Below are 20,775 nucleotides of genomic sequence, written 5' to 3' on the forward strand. Positions count from 1 at the left end.
AGTCCTCCAAAGGTATACTTGGTACGAGAGAGTATTGGTCCATCACTCAAGGAAGGGGTCCCTTGTAAGGGGACTTAATTCACTTGTAAGTCATGCTGCTGCAGGGGTAGCAGCAGTGCAGCTTGTAAAAATGGATTTTTCCTTCTGAGTTCACTTGCCAAGTTGCATCACCATAACAGCAAGGCTTAGAGAGAACATTTAAAGAGACTGCAGTCTCTTTAAATGCCTTCTCAAAGCCCCAGCACCAGCTATCACAAACTACACAAACTTTCCAAAACCACCTGGGAGGTTTGTGGGGTGGGATGGCACAAACCAAGTCTTGTGAACCATGAATGGGGCCAGTTCATGATGAATTTTGGTTCATTTTCAGTTCATGCAAATCTCTAAGAGCCCTTTGACTCTTGCCCTTTAGTTCAACCTAGGAGGAACTGTACAGTTCAATGGCCCATAGCTCCCACCTCCCAGCAGGACCTTCAGTCAGCTTCAGGTGAACAGACCTTAGTTAGTGAGCAACACCAGACAGGCACTCAAACAGACTCAGACAAAAACTTCAGTCTCCAGAAGACTACAAGCACTTACACTCAAACTCTGTCCTCTCCCAAAACAACCTCAGTTAATGCTCCCCAGTAATTGAACAGTATAGGAAAGGCAAACAAAACCCAACAACACCACTCACCTTCCTAGCAACTATCTGTTTCCCAACCCAGCTGGCTCAGTTCTAATGATGGTTTTTGGTTTTGGTTTTATTCTCTTTTCAAAAAGAGCTGTCCATTTGATGTACCATATATCCTTCTCCCTCTTTTCCATTGTGTTCTGCACATTCTCTGAAGGAATTTGTTTAATTTTACTTTGCTTTAAAGCACTGACAGTCCAACTTGCAACAGAAAACTTATAAATAGTCCTGTCAGAAATTTAAAACAACTCTACTTAAAAAAAAATAAAATCAATCAGTGCATGAGAAGAGTTTGCATTTCCAAAAGGCCTGTCTCCATACTGATGGAAACCTTTCAGTGCACAATGTCCATTAAGAGTAACCACATGACTTGAATGTGTAAAAAAACTCTAAAATTAATAGACTGAGACATATTATAGTAGGAGTGCCAAATTATCCACTCTTCCACCATTCATCATCTTTTTTTAATGGATGTGCTTATCGCTCTGTCATGGAAGATTCTGTCTCTGAAGAGTGGAAGCATTAATGTTAAATAGATGTTGGGATTCCAGCGCTGTGATGGCTTAAAAGCAACCTGTTTTATGCAGAGTAGGTAACAGTAATTTATTGAGAAAAAACAGGACAAGGTCTGTATGAAGACACTATGTTGGACTAGGATCTAAGAGACTCAGGTTCAAATCCCTGCTTAGTGTTGAAGCTTGATGGGTTTTGATCAATCAGTCTTGCTCCCTGCCACATGGGGTCATTGTGAAGGTAAAGTGATTACTGGGATAGGGGTATGTGATAAAATTTTGAGCTGTCGAAGTGGATGCCTATACAAATGCTAGATGTGCTTATAATTATTATCATTACTATTATTGTTATGATGCATAGTACTGAAGAGTGTTCAAAACACATAATAAAACATTAAATATGTTTGCAACAACCCTGCAAAGACAGGCAATATTTTCACCCCAATAATATAGGAGTGGGATTTAGGTTAGGGTGGCTAACTTCTAGTTGGAAAATTCCAGGAAATTTGGACCTGGAGCTTAGGGAAGGACCTCAGTGGCACATGATGCCACAAAGTCCACCCTCCAAAGCAGCCATTTGCTCCAGGGGGACAGATCTCTGTCATCTAGATATCAGTTGTAATTCCAGGAAATCTCCATGCCCCATCAGGAGAACACTTTACTATTACTAATAAGACTGAGAATTGTTCCAGTGGGAAGAATGAAAAATGGTGTTCCAGTGTAAATGTTGGAGATATTTTTGCTATGATTAGAATAACCTGAAAATTTGTGTTTGGTTGTGTTCAGAAGGACAAGAAGACTATTGAAATTGTGCAGGGATACGAGCTGAACAACTGGGAGAGTTTGGGTTGTATTGCATCATTTGTTTTTTTTGGTCTATTTACTAATATATATCCTTGGGGGTTGTTGTAATTATATGTATATGAATGAAATTGTAACAATTAGTATATTTCATTTTATATTGAGACTATCTGTAGTTATTCTGATACTATTTGGATTCATACAGTTCATAATACATAGCACTTAAAGGTGTTCAAGTAGCTTGACTACATTTTGACACTCTCCTAGGCTAGTTTAGATCCAGTGTTCCCTCTAAACTGCGTTAGTGTGAGCTAGCTCACAGTACTTTAGCCTCTGGCTCACAGATTTTTGTCTTCGCTCAGGAAAATGGCCCCAGAGCAAACTAATCTATGCAGTAGCTCATAGCTTTAATGCCAGTCACTCACAAGGTAGAATTTTTGCTCACAAGACTCCACAGCTTAGAGGGAGTATTGGTTAGGTCAAGTCCCTTTTAATGATAATACTCTGTGCATGGAAGCTTATACTGACTCTCCAGAACTGTGGGCAGTATATCATGTGATTTTCTCCAATCGTTGCCAACAGTCTCTGGCAGCAGAGAATGGTGCATAATCTTGGTCTTACCTTATCTGCGGCTCAAGGTCTGTGCATGGCTTGCAACATGCGATTCAGGGGCAGGGCCGGATCTAGGGGGGCAGAGGGGGGTGCTTGCCCCGGGCACCAATGGAGGGGGGCGCCAAATTGGACATGGAGTCCATTGTAGTCTATGGGACCATAAGACAGAATGGCCCAAAAGGGGGCGTCATTTTTTAATTTTGCCCCCCCTCAAAAAACATGTAGATCCGGTCCTGTTCAGGGGCTAGGAGGGGATAAATCCAACAGTCCTCCTTTACACACTTGTCTTGATCTCTGGCAAGGAACAGTAGGAGTTGAAACTTTTGGAATTTTCTTAGATTTTCTGTGTTTACACAAAACCCCTAGGAAGCTTCTGTTGCAGCTAGATGGACGGCTGGACTGACGATGTCCCTAAAAATCTGGACCTGGCGCTGCAAGCCATGGCAGGCTGGCTTAGGCTGAGTGGGTTGACGTTAAATCCAGCGAAGACAGAGGTCCTTTGCCTGGGCCATGGCGGTCTGGGAGGGAAAATTCCCCTACCAGCTTTTGATGGTGCGCCACTGGAAGCAGTGCGCAGGGTCAAGAGCTTGGGGGTGCTACTGGAGTCTTCTCTGACAATGGAAGCCCAGATAGCAGCCACTGCTAAATCCACCTTTTTTCATCTTAGGCAGGCAAGGCAGCTGGCTCCCTTCCTGGAGCGTGACGACCTGGCAACAGTGATACATGCAATGGTCACCTCGAGGTTAGACTACTGTAATGCCCTCTACATGGGGCTGCCCCTGTGCCAAACTCAGAAACTGCAGCTAGTGCAGAATGCGGCAGCCAGGCTGTTAATGGGACTCCCTAGGCGGGAACATGTGCAGCCTGTGCTGCGGGAACTGCATTGGCTGCCTATTGTGTACCAAGTTTGTTACAAGGTGCTGGTTATCACTTTTAAAGCCCTATATGGCTGAGGACCTGTCTACCTTAGAGACCATCTCTCCCCATATGTTCCCCAGAGAGTACTGAGATCTAGCTCACAAAATCTGCTGAAAATCCCTGGGCCAAAAGAGGCCAAATTAAAAGTGACAAGGGAGCGGCCCTTCTCGGTAACAGCACCCCAATGGTGGAACCAGCTACCAGAGGAGGTACGGGCCCTATGGAGCCTTAATCAGTTCCGTCGGGCTTGTAAAACCTTCCTCTTTCAGCTGGTTTTTTAAGGTGGAACCATTTCACCATCACCACAAAAACTGTGTACATGTGCATATTAAGACTGTAGCACCATTTTATGTTATATTGTAATTTAAATTATTAATTCAAATGTTGTTTTTATGTAATTGTATTTTAATTTTAAATTGTTCTGAATTTTATTGTTGTATCATGGTACAATGTACTATGTCATGTAAGCCGCCCTGAGCCTGCTTCGGCGGGGAGGGTGGGATATAAATTAAAATTTATTATTATTATTCAGTTAGGTAAATCTTAGACTGTGGACCTGGTGGTGGCATTGGGGCCCCCTTTAGATGATTTATTTCAAATGCAAAGCTGCAGCCTGCTTTTGTAGTCCGTTTGCTGATCCTCTTGAGTCAGAGCCTTGGATTTCTTCCTCCACGTCTGACCCTGACAGAATCACTGGGAATGGGGTGGGGGCTAGGGTGCTGGGGTAGGAGGCAAGGCTGGAGTTCAGATCTCTGCTTAACCATGAAGCTCATTGGTCGAGTCACATTTTCACTTTGATCTACCTCACAGGTTATTGTGAGGATGAAATGAAGAAAAGAAATTTATGTGGAGGTATTTATGAATTTCCTGTATAGTGCAGGGGGCTGAACTAGATTACCCTGGAGGTACGTTCCAACTGTATGATTCTACGTACCACCAATAGCTTGTTGGAGGAAAGAAGGAGTAAATATATGGTTAGATTTGTCCAGGAAGACCATTAAGTAAAATACAAATGGTGGCCTGACTCTGTAACTGCAGTATTTCCTCTTCTTTGACATATAGACAGTTTTTAAGGGGGCGAAGTCATATCAGTGGCTACTAGCCATGGTGACTAAAGGGGATCTGTGCATTCAGAGGCAGTAAACCTCTTAATACCAGTGCCAGGAGCCAACATCAGGTGAAGGCCTTAACTTCTCTATGCCCTTCTGTTGGCCTTCAGTAGTAATTTGCTTGGCCACTGTGTGAGATAGCTTGCTGGACTAGATGGACAACTGGTCTGATCCAGTAGGACTCTTCTTATGTTCCTGTGTTGGTTTTGTATATGGGATACCCAAGTTTGAATCCCCACTCTGCCAGGGAAGCTTGCTGACTGACCTTGGGCCAGTCACATACACTTTGCCTAAATTACTTAAATTATAATGTTGTTATGAGGATAAATGGAGGAGAGGAGAAAGATGTAAGCCAATTTGAGTCTCCATTGAAGAGAAAGATAAGGTACCAACAAAGTAAATAAATTGACCAATATTTCCACATTTAAGGTACATTAAGCTTTATGTTGAGAACAATTTTTTTTTAAAAAGGAATTTGTTTAATCTATCTATTTAAGTTACAACAGCCAGGCAAAACCTAAGTGGAAAGAAACGAAGGACACTGTTCTCTACTTGTTGAAGAAGAATAATTTCCCCAATATAACAAAAGCTCTATTACATGTCAGGTAAATAATTGAAGTGGTGCTGCAGGAAACCCTAAACCCCAAGGTCATGCTGCAGATGGAAGAAGCAATGCAGTGTAAAGGATAGGTAGCCACCAGTAAAAGGGTCCATTGCTGAAAGCATCAAAGAGTGGATATGGCTGAAAGCATTCACATGATACCCTGCCCACCCTCTTTCTCATGGCTGGGCTGAATAAGAGGCTATTGCGTTTCACATGCCTAATAGCCATCTGTCGTAAGAAGACCGTGTTTCCCCAAGGCAAACTAGGAGCATAGTGAGACACTGCTGAACCCCTCTTTCATACTCCTTGTTTTAAAGCGTTTATTAATAGCATTTCCTCTCTGCAAAATTGACATCACCTAATCCAGTTTCTAGCAATTTCCCACGTGGTTCATCGTGCAAATGCACATCCTTGGGAGGCAATATGTTTCACTCTTCTGTGTGTGTGTGCATGTAAGTGTGTAAAGCAATTATTCAGGATTGCAGACACCTGTTTTACATCTTGTCCTCTATAAAGATAAATTTGTGTCCACGGAAAAATCATTATGGAAAAGCTTTAGAATTTTTTTGGGCAATGATTGGTTGGGGATTTGGGCAAGAACAGCATTTTTAGAAACTGGAGGCAATCAAGTGGAACCAGGTTCAGATGGTGTACCATGAAGCTCATTTGGGTGACCTTAGCTTGTCAAGCCCTCTCAGCCTACCTGCCTCACAAGTTTGTTGTGAGAATAAACTGGAAGGTGGAAAAGTGTGTATGAGCTCCTTAGAGGAAGGGTGAGATAAAAATGAAATAAATTATAGCTGCTCCTTGTTCCTATTAAAAGCAAATACTCCAGTGTTATCTTTCTGTACATTAAGATTCTTCTGCTGATAAGAGTAATGGACTTGGACCAGAATTTTTCCGGGTTCAAATTTGTAATCACTTTAGAAACTTCTTAGCTGAACTTAGCATATCACAATCTCTTTTCCTAACCTACCGAACAGAAGATGTTGGGAAGATTAAATGAAATGTGGTGGTCTAAAAATTTCATACAGATTCTTTTACTTCCTTCTTCTCTCCTATAGTAGCTACTACATTTTGCTAGAATGATGTTGAAAATGAATTTGAATGGCCCTGCTCTTGAAGAGCATCTATTAGAAATTTAGTACCTTTTCCTGAAGGGATTTCTCCCTGTAACAGAAATCAAGCTTCTCTTACACTTCCTTCAAATTCCTGCATTACACAACAGTCCTAAACATAAAAGTTCCTTTCAAGAAAGTGGCTGTGCTCACAGCCTTGGGACAACAGTCAAAAAACTTTTGTCAATATTACCTTATGCAGAATGTACTGTGAGGATCTCGGATCTTTTACCCTGGAATCTCAAGAGGCATTCCTGTGCTGCCTTAGTACTAGCAAGAAGGAAAGTCAAGATGGGCTCTGAATATACTTCCTGTTTAAGTATTGCAGTGTATTGCTAGAAAAGTGAGTAGATTTCTTAAAAATTCAGGCCAAGGCATGTACATACTTCAGAGGATGTGGGACCAATGATACTTCTAAACTTGCCCCAGATTCCTGAACAGTGAGAAGTTCCAGGGGTTATTTCTCTTTAGAGGAGAGGATGCAATAATAGATTTATGGTGTTTATGCTTGCTTCGTTTAAATGTAGAGCACAGATGGAATCAAAGAGGCACTCTTGCAGGGCTACGTATTCTTAGAGAAAACCTGCACCTCAGGTTGCTTTAACCCCCATCTTTTTTCAGTCTGTACCAATTTCATGGGCTACCTTCTTACTTGCACTCCTCACTCAGTTATAGCTCTGTAATATTCCAATGTATTTCTCTTTTAGAATAGTGTATTAGAATAATATTTTTTGTATTAACATACTCAAATATTGGCTGTTTTTCTCATTACATATACTTAACCCATTTTCACTATATTTTAATGTATTATTGTTTTCTAGCTAGAATGATGTTTATAATGTACAGAATTATGTTTATAATACATGTTACATGTTAAAAAGTAAATTAGGTGGACAAGAACATCACTAGGAAATGCATGTCCTTTTGTTTTACCTACTGTTGAAGACGCAGCTGCGCTGGGCAGGGCATATTTCTAGGATGGAAAACCACCGCCTTCCCAAGATTGCCCTGTATGGCGAACTCTCCACCGGCCATCGAAATAGAGGGGCACCAAAGAAGAGGTACAAGGACTCCTTGAAGAAATCCCTTGGCACCTGTCGCATCAACCATCACCAGTGGTCTGACCTAGCCTCAGATCGCAAAGCATGGAGGCACACCATCCACCAGGCTGTTTCTTCTTTTGAGAACGCACGCATAGCTGGTCTTGAGGACAAAAGGAGATTGAGGAAGAATCGCACTGCTACAGCACCAACCCTAAATCAGACTTTTCCCTGCAGCCACTGTGGCCGGACCTGCCTGTCCCGCATTGGTCTTGTCAGCCACCAGCGAGCCTGCAGCAGACGTGGACTATTGCACCCTTCTTAAATCTTCGTTCGCGAAGCCAAGCCGAGAGAGACTTGTAGCAAGAGCAATTAACAGGCAACTTTTATTACCTTTTATTGGTTTTCCAAGCAAATGCTATCCAGACCAAATAGTCTTCCAGTTTATTACACTATTTTGCCATTTGATCCTAACTTTGTATCAGTTTACACTCTTAAACCACCAGCTATATGTATTTCAGCTCACTGTACCCCATCCCCTTGTCTGAAGAAGTAGGCTTGCATACGAAAACTTACATTCTGAATAAAACTTCATTGGTCTTAAAGGTGATACTTGACTCCTACTTTGTTCTACTGCTTCAGACCAACATGGCTGCCCACCTGGATCTATTTGCACTCCTCCTGTTCTCTTCTGTTTGGAGGGGCACAGTCTCCAAATTTTCCAAGGGTAAATTGAGTTCTCAGGAGACTGTTTACTAACAATTAGTGTTCACTGAGAAACTTTAACATTTTTGGGTCCTAGGCCCTGGCTTCATTCCTTTTAGAGCTAACCATACTGGTGATAGAACCATTCTTAGTTCTTCACTGGAATATAGAATGGTTCCCAGTAATTAGCAATTTCACAGCAATATTTTCTTTGGCATTTACTGTGTGGAGGAGAAGGAAATTCTTGAACTCTGGAGACTCAGTTCATTCTGGGAGTGAGTGAATTTGCCCTCTCTGGGGAGGGTCAGGAGTTCAGCCTGTTTATGCAAGTGATGCAACTGACCCAGGGTGTTGAAACAGAAGATGAAAAAGAATTAATGTGGGTAGGTTGTTTCCAGTAGTATACTTTGACAGGGTTGCTTTAATGCATTAAGACCAAGTAAAGAGCTTGTGCTCCAGGCAAATTTTCTCTTTCTGTAAAAGGATAAGAAAACTGTTTCCTTTGCATGTCACGTTTGAGCCTGTTATCAAAAGGGAATGAGAGAATCTGACAGGCTGGCTAAAATTGGATGGCAAATGTCATGACCTTTATAAAACAAGCTATGCAGATTCGATTCATTTCTTACAATGTTTAATGCCTGTGATCCAGAGGCACACTCTTAAGCTGGATTCAGAGTTTATTTTTCAGCTGAACTGCTCCACTGCCAGCACACCCCCCCCCCCCAAAAAAAAAACAAATTCCCAAGTAGGGTTTAAACCATCCTGGTTTAAAGAGCAGATTGGTACAAGAGCTCCAGTTGGGGAAACAGCTGGAAGATGCATTCGTGCATCAGAAGCATTTTATCATCCAGCTTTTGCACTAAGCTGCAAAAATTCAGGGGAAGTAAAATGTTGCCGATAGTATTCCCATTTTTCTGACAAGTATTTTTTGTGTGTGTGCTATGGGTTTAGACCTACAGTTTTCTAACATTCATAGGAGCATTTTTTTCCAGGACAGTGTGTATTCCAACCGGCTTTTATCTCTTCTAAACTCTGCAGGACATGAATTTTGTTGGAATTCGGCTTTTATAAAATTTTGGCATGTTCTTTCTCAGGAGGGTCAGGTCTTTATGGTTGGGTTTCACAGGCAAATTTGGCAAAAGTGTGGGTCGTCTGAAAGTGAAGAAACCAAGGTGGAACAGAGAGTAGCTTCACTGATTCTCTTGCTACTTCATAGTCATCTCTTTAATCTCTGTGAGCCATTCTTCAAAGAAACAGCTCTCTACAAGGTGGACCACAGAGAGGGAAGTATTTACAGTGTAGAAATACTGAAATCTGCTTTAAGACAGACAGAGCTTGCAGAATATTCAGAGAAATTACTTGATGCATCCAGCTCAGTTCCCAAACCCACCTTGTGGTTCTTTGTCTGTGACCCCTGTCCCTTGGCTCACACATTTTCTCTTTTGCCCTCTTTGAGAGTACTTCTGAAATAGTCCAAATTTTGTGACCTTCAGTTATACTATGATGAATACAGCATTTCACTAAATCTATGGCAAATATTAATGGTTCTTTTAAATTAAGATATAAAACCCATTCTGATTGATTATCTAGCGAGGAGAAAAGTTTTGTAACATTTAGTAAGCTGAAATAAAATTTTCTGAAATGTCGCCCAAACTGGACACTTCTTCAGTGGGATGCACAGTGGAAGCTGTGTGGGTTAGAGATAACACGGAAACAATTCTGGTTGTCCATAGTTTTATTACATTTCCTCCCTGAGGCAAAATATGGGCCTCAATCCAATACCCCTCTTTGGGGCTATTAATGGCTGTGTTACCACACTGCAGTAGAGAACAAGGTTGTATCCTTTAAAAGCTGAAGGAAGAAACAGTGTATAATATAGTGAGTTCTATGCATGGCAGAATCTCAGAGTAAGTAATAACAAGCTCTTTAATAGGAATCACATAGAAAAGGTTACAGTACAAGACTGAGGATGGGGCCTACCGGCCCAACTTATATACATCTCTGGATTCCCACGCTAGCACATCATTGAGTCATTCAAACCGGTGGGGGCTTGTGATTGGTCTAGGGCTGCAGGGATTTGGATCCTGCAGCCCTTTGTTCCCAAGTCCCCAAGCTCAGTCCGCCTGGCTCCAATGAGCCCGGCGGGAATATCCAAAGTCTTCTCTTGAGTCCACATACGTAACACAGTGAAAAGGAGAGACATTCTAGAATACACTGTTTCCCCTTGACCAGCTCCTCCAAAGAAGCAGAAAGGCAGCAGGACCTGCATTCTCTTTTGCTGGTGATATACATCAGCATTGGAAAGTGGAGTTCTGGTGTATGAAGACTTACTTTCAAGATCACCTCCAATCCTTACTTAAAAAAACAAACTGGGATGGAGTCTGAAACAGGAAGAATTTTTGAGAATACCCCCAACCACGGAGGACTGGTATTCACTATAAATTGTGTGGTTTACTTCATTCGTTATCTGACTTTCTTACTGAGATACAGGGTGAATTACAGAATTATAAAAACACTGTAATGAAGACCAGTATAATACATATAGTAAACAATTAAATAAAATTGGATCATGCCATTAGAGAATGAAATGAAAACAGTCTCATATATCCAATAAACAGTGCAGTAGATGAAGGAAGCAAATGAAACAAAAACATTAAAAAGTGCAGTACAAGGAAGAGGAAAGAAGAAAAGTGTCTTTAACAGTTCAGACAACTACAACACTATACTGAACATAAACAGTGTCCTCTTGCACTGTTCCATTTTACCACACTCCTGTTCTCTTTTCAAAAGCATCCACCTTTACACATTCTGCAAAAAGAGAGCTTTAGGAACCTTCCTGACCTCGTCAGATAGGCCATCCCACAAAATGGAAGCCATGTTATATCAGAATCAGTAATATTGATTTTTTTCCCTGAGTGCATGGCATGTAATAAGTGAACCAGGCAGGGGTCATCTCGTAGAAAAAGAGGTGCTGGAGCTCATTATCACAACTCATTTGCTTATGTCACATACCCCTGACATCACCAGAACATGTATTAAATTATATCAGCTCAGCATCTACCTTAAAATGCTTCTTAAATTATAATTGTCATAATAAAACCTTACTCCCATCATACTTCTTAAGTTACTTTGTCCTATGTGGTCAAAGTGGCATGATGAAGATTTCCATTTGTCTGCCTTATATGTTTTGGTTATTTTCCCTTTTTTTTGTGGGGAAAAATATTAGAAAGTTTGTCAAACCTGAGAGTTCAGCAAGAATTCTCACAGGGGGTCTGAACAGTGGAGCCCAGAAGTAAGAATTGGGGGGGGGGAGGGGTAAGAAAGAGCACAATAAAATGTAGAGGTTCTGGTGCTCCGCTCCTGTGAGCTTCTGCCCAAAATGAGGCTTGGAGCCAGGTGATAACACATGTTGTTACCAGCAGCTTCTTCCTCAGAAAAAGTGCTTCCAGAACCCCAGAAATTTATACTGCCAATATCTACGGTAACTTTATGCTTGTATTATATCTGTACATGTAAGTAAGTGCATGTCTGGAGAAAATTGTAAATGCTGGCCTGGCCTTTAAAATGAAATTTACAACAATTTACATCACAGAATAGTGGAAAACACTTTGGATTGGATCCAGCACTAACCACCAAAGCCATTAATGTTTATGCAACATGACTTTGCTTCCACTGAGAAAATGTAGAATCCTCAAAAATAGCAAGGGGGTCAAATTGAGGGTCTGAAGTGGAAGGGAGAATTTGAGCAGATTACTCCCCCTTTTCTGCTGGTGCAGAGTTACTGTTGAATCCAACACATCATCTTTGTACCGTATACTTACTTTACAGGTTAGCACAGAGTAACTAGCTTTAAAAAATGATACTTTAAAGAAGAGAAAGAAATGATCAATGAATATGTGTTATAAAAACAGATATTTCTCTTGAAGTAGGCTATCCTAAAACTTCTTTTGTTTCAAACGGCTGTCATGTTAATTAAAGTAACCAGAAGATTAAGATTGGAACAGCATCTTGTACTTGCAAGTTTCTAAACTTCAGAAGTTAGAAGAAGTGTATACCAGCAGCTAAACTGGGGACTTTAACAACATGTTGAGGTTCAGTCAGGAGTAATGGGGACTGTGTTCTTTGACTGAGTTAAGACTTAGATAAAGAATCTGTGCCAGTAAAAAGAATTATAAGAAGGTATGGAAATGACTGGTGCTTGCACAGGGGACTACCTTTTTATGGCATTCTCACTCTCTTTTGTCGTTCACTCTCTTTTGTCACTCTTTCCCTTTCTTTCTGGCTGAGCAGCTCCTTTATCTATTTTCTTCTTATATGAAGGTTTATGGCTGTCCCACCCTGTCATGTTATTATAGTTTTATGCTGGTTCAGCCCAGGAATTTGAGGAAATAGACAAGATCTCCTTCTTAAACTTATACTTCTGAAAACAGCACATAAGAGTCTTTTAAAAGTTCAAAAATAAGCACAAAATTTATTTGTTGTAGAGGGGGAAAGGTTAGGTAAAATCGGGGTAAAATGTCTGAGTTGAATCAATAATAATTGTAGTATAACTAAGTAAATTCACAAGCTGCAGTTAATATGTTTCCAGCAAGTAACGGTTTTAAGCTTTTCACAAAGTCTTAGAATCTTTGAGATGAGAGGCTTTGGTTTCAAAATCTGTTAGACACTCCAGTTAAACTTCTTGAGTTTAACTGACTGTTCAGGTTTCAGAAGTCAGGGATACACTACCAGATCCTTCTCTAAAAAACCAAGGACCACTCCATTCCTTAGAGCTGTCTCCCTTTTCGTGAAGGGAATTCTCTACTAGAAGCTCTGTCCCTATTTCTGGCCCCAGTGGTGGTCTTCAGTGATACTCCCACTCCACCTTGCCACATTCTGAGTCCTCCGTCAGTGCTAAACTGAATTCTCTTCAGCAGTGAGTTCCTAACTCTTTCTTCTCAACCAATGCTATCCAATGAACTCTGAGTAGCCTGTCACTCAGAAGCTGTCAGGCTTTGTGAGTCATTAACCCTTCACAGTCCATCACATATTTTTACAGCATTTGTGAGCTTTTAAAGCAGTCTGTCATAGAAGACTACTAGATTGTAGATATTGGTGGACATTTTATCTTAATGCAGCCTGTTAGACTGATCACAAGACAGTTTCTATCAAATTTATATATACCAATTTGATTGTTGTCATCATGTACAATCTCACTCAGACCTCATCTTGCAGCTTGGTTTTCTAAAGTGTTAGTGGTAGCCACAACAAATGTTAGTTTGTGCTTACTTATTTGCAGATGAAATCCATTGAGTTGATTGGGACTTCCTTCCGAGTAAACAGGAACATAGACCAGTCTCTGAGTAGATATGTTTTCAGACATTACAGTTGTGCATAGTGGAAACGTATGGTTCCAGTACACATGAGGCAACTAGTGGATTTCTCAGGGTTCATGTTTATATGGATGGAAGCTGTATATGCATGATAAACATGCGGATGGACCCTGTTCACTTAATATGGCAATCGTGTCTGTGGGAAGGATCATGAGTGATGCACACATGGTAGGTTCCTGGCATGTTTCATGGTGGGGTATGAAAAGGGCTTGGGTTTAGCCTTGATAGCTGTCCAGATGGGGATTTCCAGGTTCTGTATATCCAGGCACTACTGAGGCCTTTGAAGAATGCAGAATTGATTCCATATGTTTGTGTTTGTGATTCCAAGATGTTGGAGAAGTGGGTGGATTTGTGTATTTTGACAGTAGGACTTCTATCCATGGTTACCATACCAAAAGTATTTGAGGGTTAATTGTACTAGTATTGCACATAAGTGCACAACTAAGAGGAGAAATAATGGCAGATATATTTAAAAGGTTTAGCATTGAAATAATGGTTCACATAAAGAAAAGCAGTTAGGGAACAACTGAAGCAGTGCCAGTGGTCTGGTTGCTTTTATTTTTGTAGGAGAAAACACCTTAAAAACACTGAAAACCTTATCTTGACTTCTGAGATCAAGAATTAAACTAATCTTTGACTGATACAATTGAACAACATGGACACAAAAGGGAAAATAGATGGCGATATTGAAAATGAAGTAGGAAATCATTAGGAAGCACTTTTAGCCAGTTTTCTGTGTGTGTGTGTGTGTGTGTGTGTGCACACATGTGTGTGCTTGTATGGTCCTGTATATATGGCAAATGTATATATTTGTGAGTATGAGTGCATGAGAACACCATTGATACAATCAGACCAAAGTTTGGGGTGAATCATACTACTTAAAAGGTTTGAGTGGGAGCAATAATATAAGGTCTTTTGACATTTAAAGTTGTTATATTTAGATTATATAATTAAGGTGTAAAAGAAGAGCTGTGGAAAAGCTTTAAAAATTCGCTTCATCACCCAGATAGCATTGCCAATCTTTTCCTTTCCAGTTCTCCCAGAATTACAACTGGTCTCTCCAGACTACAGTAAGAACTATCAAGAAACAGATCTCGGGATGGGCCTATACAAGGTTTAGTCTCCACTCAACCTTGTCTCTCAGGTTCATTGTTTTACTTTCCCTGTAAGAATAAATGTCAGCCATTGACCAATATAAAAAGGAAAGTGCAGTCCCATGGAGAAAATATTACTTTAGGCTTGCCATTTCCTCTACTCTCTGCCCCAGTTTCCCACCCTTGAAAAATTTAGGAACTGTAGAAAAAAATGACCAGAAAAAATATATTTACAGTGACACTCTAGTAATTTACCATATCTTTATGGTCTTTTACATAGAGATCAGGGAGAATTCCCAGAGCATCACCTGGAAGTGACATCTTCAGGGACTGCCCTCAAAATCTCCCAACAGTTGTTGTAATGGGAGCTCTGATATTTTAAAAACTAGTTTACTTACCATCACATCTTGGGATATTTTTAGAACTCACTTTTTTATTCTAGTTGAAGTTGTGCTTATTCTTCCTGTAACATATGGCTTCTTGCATGTTGACATCACATACAGCTAATGCCAAAAATCATAAATGCTCCCAGCAAAAAGTAGTCTTTGAAGTATGATGTGCAATTGTTTCCAACAGTTAAACTATTGCATAGATGTCTTTTTATTATGCTGGCTCTATGGCTTGCTTTTTCATTAAGTTTCCTATGTTTTGGGTGATCTTTTGCATTACCATGAAGTATTTCTGCACTTTTGTCCTGCAGCCTCTACAGTACTTCGGGTTTTGAGTAATTATTGTTGACTCGTTTTTGCATCTGGATTATGGTTAAAATCTGTTAAGGAGATCTCAAATGCAAAAAACAAACAAAAAACAATGCCAAGCATATTCCCAGGCTTGCTTTGTGAATAACCTCAAGCTGCAAGGAATTTGATGTTTGTTTTTTTAAATTCCAACTAGGTGCAACAATGTTTTTTCCCTTTAAGGATGGATTTTTTTACATTTCCTAGTAGCCATCTTTAATTTAGGGGAAATTCAAATTAAGTTGTCCTATACAGTACTAATTTTTATTGTTTCTCTAAGTTGTTACTGACCCATGGGGTGATGTCATATCACAGTGTTTTCTTGGCAGACTTTTTCCGGGGTGGTTTGCCATTGCCTTCCCCAGTCATCTACACTTTACCCCAGCAAACTGGGTACTCTATCTCTAGGCCAACTGTTTACAGTCATTATTTATTCAGGAAGTCATTTTAATGTTGACATGTCTGCTGAGGAAATTTCTAGGACTGCTGTAGGTCACTTGTGTTCTTGCATGGCTCCTGCTAGTCCATTGGGCATCTTTATCACATGATAGGAGTAGAGTGCGTGCCCTTGAACAAACCTTACATTCTCATAGATCCAAGAGGGCAGCCATGTTGGTCTGAAGCAGTTGAACAAGGCAGGCGTCAAGTTGCACCTGTAAGACCAACCAAGTTTTATTGAGAATGTAAGCTTTTGTGTGCTCTCTAAGCACACTTCAGTTATATGCACAATGCAGGAAAAGATTAGCAGTAGTAGGAACTGAGAAGTCTCTCAAGGAAACTTACTTACTACGACTTACCTCCTCATTGAGAAAACCCCAGTTTCCTTAGAGCACAATTTTTAAAACTCTGCTTCATGGAATGCTTTGCTGTAATTGTTTTGTGTATATTTTTGTGTGATTTAAGAGATTGAGAGGACAGCCTGACTTTTAAGAAGGCTATACCATAGGGAAAAGACAGCTCTTAAGTCATCTAGGATTGACATGGATGGTGCCTCTTCTAAAATAACTTTGTATATGGCATAAATAATCAGAATCTTGACAGAATATTACAGGTCATAGCCTGTTTCATTATACATGGTCCACTGAAGAAGGAACACTGGAACGAGACATTTATCTGGAAATATTGTGTGAACTTAGTCTGGTTTTTGTAATACTATTTGGAGTAAGTTGCACTAAAAAAAGAGAAAAAATATACACACATTGTGATTGAAATTTTATTTTGTAGCCATTACAGCAGCTGTCTCTTTCTTAGTATACCTTATGTTGTGATCCTCAGTTAATGGTTTAATAACTTTTAAGAAGGCAAAATCTATAAATCAGGAGAATGTAGTGCTGTCAAAACTGGGACAATGGTCAAGGGTTGTTCATGGCAATGGGTCAGGTGAAGCCATGTAATCATTTTTAGAGCAGCGGTTTAAGTGGATTCTAGGGAACCTTTTCTCTATGAAAAGATCAGTTATGCCAGTCAAGCTTCCATGAAAGATCTATTTTCTTCTACATGACATACTTATATGGAAATACTGAGTATGTTGCAAGGTGCCCACCAGACGTAGCCAATTCTAGGTCTGCACATGGAGAATAAAGAGGCTGTGTAATTCTGAGATGGTAAAATAGTTTATGAGAAGTCTTATTTTAGTGCTCTCCTTGTACTAAAAAACTCACCCTGCAAATAGAAACCTCATACAAAGAGAGCATGTTCTAGCCTAGACATATCTCCCACCAAGCTAGATTGAAAATGTTTTGTGAGTTTATTCCCAGTTCCTACCTGCAGTCCCTAGTGGTTCAGTGCTTGCATTGGCAAAATTCTGTTGAATATATAACACAGGCAAGATCATAACTATAAAACATGGAATGCACAAGAATCCGGTGGCATAAGGAGTCACAATGGAATGGTTCCTTAAAGATGGAAATAATGCAAAATCACAAATTTTAGACATTCATTTCCAATTTTACTCCCATTAATTTGTGGATTTCCATATTCAACCTACCAGATATTGGACCTGTAGATGATAACAGAATATTAAGATTTCAGTGTTCTTGTTGATCACTTCATAAATACTGTAATTACATTATTTTTTTTCTCTTTATAGATGAATTACATTTGGAGCAGCAGAACATTTCCTCACTTTTGCGGAGACAAAGCACTGTGAGCAGCGTCATACGCACAGCCTTAACAACAAGCACAATGGATCCCAAGGCAAATAGTGCGTTTCCTGAGGGGCTGTCATCACCTGTAACTTCTCCTTCTGAGGTGACCTCATTGGACCCTGAAGGAACAAGAAGCATCTCAGATGGACAGACTGTACCAGTGTTAGATATTTCACTAACAAGCAACGAGGCAGTCTTAAGTGATGATAGATTTATTAGCTCCTTTTCAAATGCACAATGGACTCCTTCATTAAAGTCTTTTTCAGAGGACCATCATTCAGGTTCTTATCCAGCTAAGCCAACAAAAGAAAATTTGCAAGCTTTGTTGTTAGCACCTTCATTACCTGTCCTCTCCTTACAGCCTGACTACATGGAAACGCCGCAGGCAACTTTGCAAAGGACTGCATCTGTCTCCCATGTTTCTCCATCACATTCAAATATTTTTGACACACCAGGTGTAACTCTTACTCCAAGCAGAGACTTGCTCATGCCTATGACTAACATAGATATTATTTCCTTTAGTTCTGTAACAAGTAAGGTGGTAGATGGAACTGCCAGAAAAGGAGCAGACAGCTTGCTCTTTTACACCAGTCCTGCAACACATTTGTTTTTTGATACTACTGCAGCAGGGTCACCCCAGTTTATGAGACAGCTAGCTGAGCATACCCAAAGTATGCCCGACAATTTGACAAAAAGTACTGATATATACACAGAAGCCTACTATAGTCTGAGCAGCAGTGTAACTGAAGCACTTAGTCAGTGGAGCTCTTCTGCTCTGAACTTTTCAAGGGAAGTTCCTGTTTGGACAAGTTACATGGAGACTGTTGTATCTTCAGCTCATCTTCCATTTGTTTTTCGACCTACATCCTCGCTTACCATTTTGGGAGATAGTGTTTTTAATGAGAAGTTGTTTGCACATGGGCTTTCCCATATATCTTCTAGCAGTACAAAAAATGTTTTGCCTGACCATTCAGAAAGACAAACTCAAGTTGAGTTCTTCAGTGTCATCACAAGCCCAGTGCCTTTCACTAGACCATACACTTCATGTTCATACTGTGACTTTATTTCAGTTTCCTCAGAGCCAGTTTTTTCAGTGGGGCCATCAGAAAGTGATGTAGGTTCGGGCGACTATGTTGAGACACTGTCATTCTTCTCCTCTGATGTAAGAGGAGTTACACCACTTACATCAGCAGTCAGTGATCTGTATGAGGTGCAAGAGCCTCCTCTTGAAATCTTTGATACTAGCTTTCCCTCAAGACCTGTTGTTTCATTCTCTTCAAGGTTTACAGAAATCTCTACATCAGCAGTTGTGGATGCTAGCCTTAAAAACATATTTACATCATTTCCTGCTTCCTATGGTCAGTCTTCTGAGGTTATACCATTAGAAAGTACTTCTGTCATTTTATCCTACTCTGTGACTGAAATGATTATGTTAACACCTAGTATTACTGAAGAACTACCCTTTTACATTACTGCAGTTACTCTTGAGTCTCCCTTCACTGAAAATGTGGTTACTTCATCCATGACAATCAATAATTCAAGCCTACTCGAAACACCTGAATTTATGCCATCAGAATCCTCACTTTCCTTTGATAAAACACTTGTGAGTTTCCCAACAGAAGAATCTCCTGTCAGTACATGGGATATTTTGTCCAGCTTTTCATTATTGCCTTTTTCTTCTGAGCAAAATGGCTTGTCACCGTTGTCATCTCCTACAGCCACATCTTTAGTGATAATGCCAAGTGATTTATCAACATTTTTACCTCAGCCTTCACCCACATTCCTTCCATCATCTGTGCTTTTTGATAGTTCTTCTAGCTGGGGATCAGCTGAGTTCCCCAGTGTTAACATCACAAGCATGGAGGCTTCCCAGCATCCTTTGTGGGAGACATCAATTTTTAATTCAAACTCCTCTTTTGTTTCAGTCACACAGAGTCCTACAACAGTGCCATCAAGTTTCTTTATGAACTCCTCTGTGTTATTGGAACCAACTTCAACCTTACTAATGGAATCTGGAAATTACTTTACCTCAGAAGCTACCTCTCAGTTTGAGTTATCATCTTTAACCATTGATGCAACCATTCCTACACTGGTGCTGTCCACTTCTGTCTCAGAGCCTGTTTTCACCAGCAATATCATGGAGAATGAAACACATGTGACCTCATGGCTCACCTCTTTACAGACAACCCCTGTATTGACATCTTCACTCCTTTTCTCTACTGTTATCATTGAGAATGCTGGTGCTACTGCTAACAGTCCGGTTTCTTCTACCCTTGAGGCAGCTGCTACCACAGCAATTTTTATTATGACCCCAAATATGCCATCATTGGCCACAGATGTAAGCAGGATTACACCTCCCCCTACTGAATCAGTGGGCACTGTGTCGTCATCTTTACCTACAGAGATGCCTTCATCTGTGATTATGACAACTGAGTCTGTCATTCCAACAAGAACTAATGTGAATGAATTTACCAGCATGACAACCTTTACTGCCATGACTCCTAGTAGCACAAAAGGTCTTTCTACAACTACCAGCAGTACATCAAGTTCTACTTTGTTATCTTCAACTTCTACATTGATCACCACTCCTCAAGTTACAGTGGCGACCACAACCAGACAACCCTATGTTTGCGATATCACAGTTCCTGATAAATACATAGTCACAGCAGGTAAGACTTATTCAGATTTATTTTATTCCATTCTGTATCTTAAAAGTAGGCTTTCATATATTTGGACCCAAGCAAAATTTGTGCAAGTCCTAGCCTGAGACTGGCCACTGCCATAGCAGTATGTTGTATTTTTCCCCAGGACTTTTTTTCTCAGGGAATGTAGTGAAATGGAATACTGGAACCTCTTTATGGCAACAAAATTCTCAAAAAAATAAATAAAAGTTCATGAGGGGCACCTGTGTGTTTCTCCTTCATTTCCCTCTTGAGAGTTCTGACACCTCTTTTTCCGGGGGTGGGGGTGGGACCTGATCTTTCCAAAAGACTATGAAGCTTCCTCCAAGACAAGGAGCCTTGTTTTACCAAACATACAGGTTCTGCTAAAGCATGGCTGCTTGTACTGGTGGAAGGTCTATACTAGTGAAGTAGATACATAACATCCAACTTTATAACAACTAGTAATATGCTGTCGCTTAATTCTCTTTCTCTGCCTGTCTGCTATGAGAGAGGGAGAATGAACATGTATTAACAGTGGCCATAATAGTTTAAGAAAATGCAGCTGCTATTCTGAGATTGGGAAGGGGTCCTACTATGTAGAAAGCTGTAGGAAAGTTGTACAGATTGGAACACTTGCCAATGTGTTGCGTATCAGGGACAATTGTGGGTG

General features: G+C 40.4%; 1 protein-coding gene across 2 annotated transcripts in view; it reads left to right on the forward strand.

Moving 5' to 3' along the window:
- The window catches only part of KIAA1549 (KIAA1549 ortholog), a 177,063-nt gene that overhangs the window by 70,546 nt on the left and 85,742 nt on the right, over positions 1-20,775 (forward strand). For both annotated transcript variants that reach the window (XM_060245648.1, XM_060245649.1), the window contains exon 2: positions 17,385-20,111. In XM_060245648.1, coding sequence (XP_060101631.1) covers positions 17,385-20,111 — 2,727 coding nt within the window. The remainder of the gene's footprint in view (positions 1-17,384; positions 20,112-20,775) is intronic.

The sequence above is a fragment of the Heteronotia binoei genome, chromosome 8 (genome assembly GCF_032191835.1).
Source record: "Heteronotia binoei isolate CCM8104 ecotype False Entrance Well chromosome 8, APGP_CSIRO_Hbin_v1, whole genome shotgun sequence".
Classification (NCBI taxonomy): domain Eukaryota; kingdom Metazoa; phylum Chordata; class Lepidosauria; order Squamata; family Gekkonidae; genus Heteronotia; species Heteronotia binoei.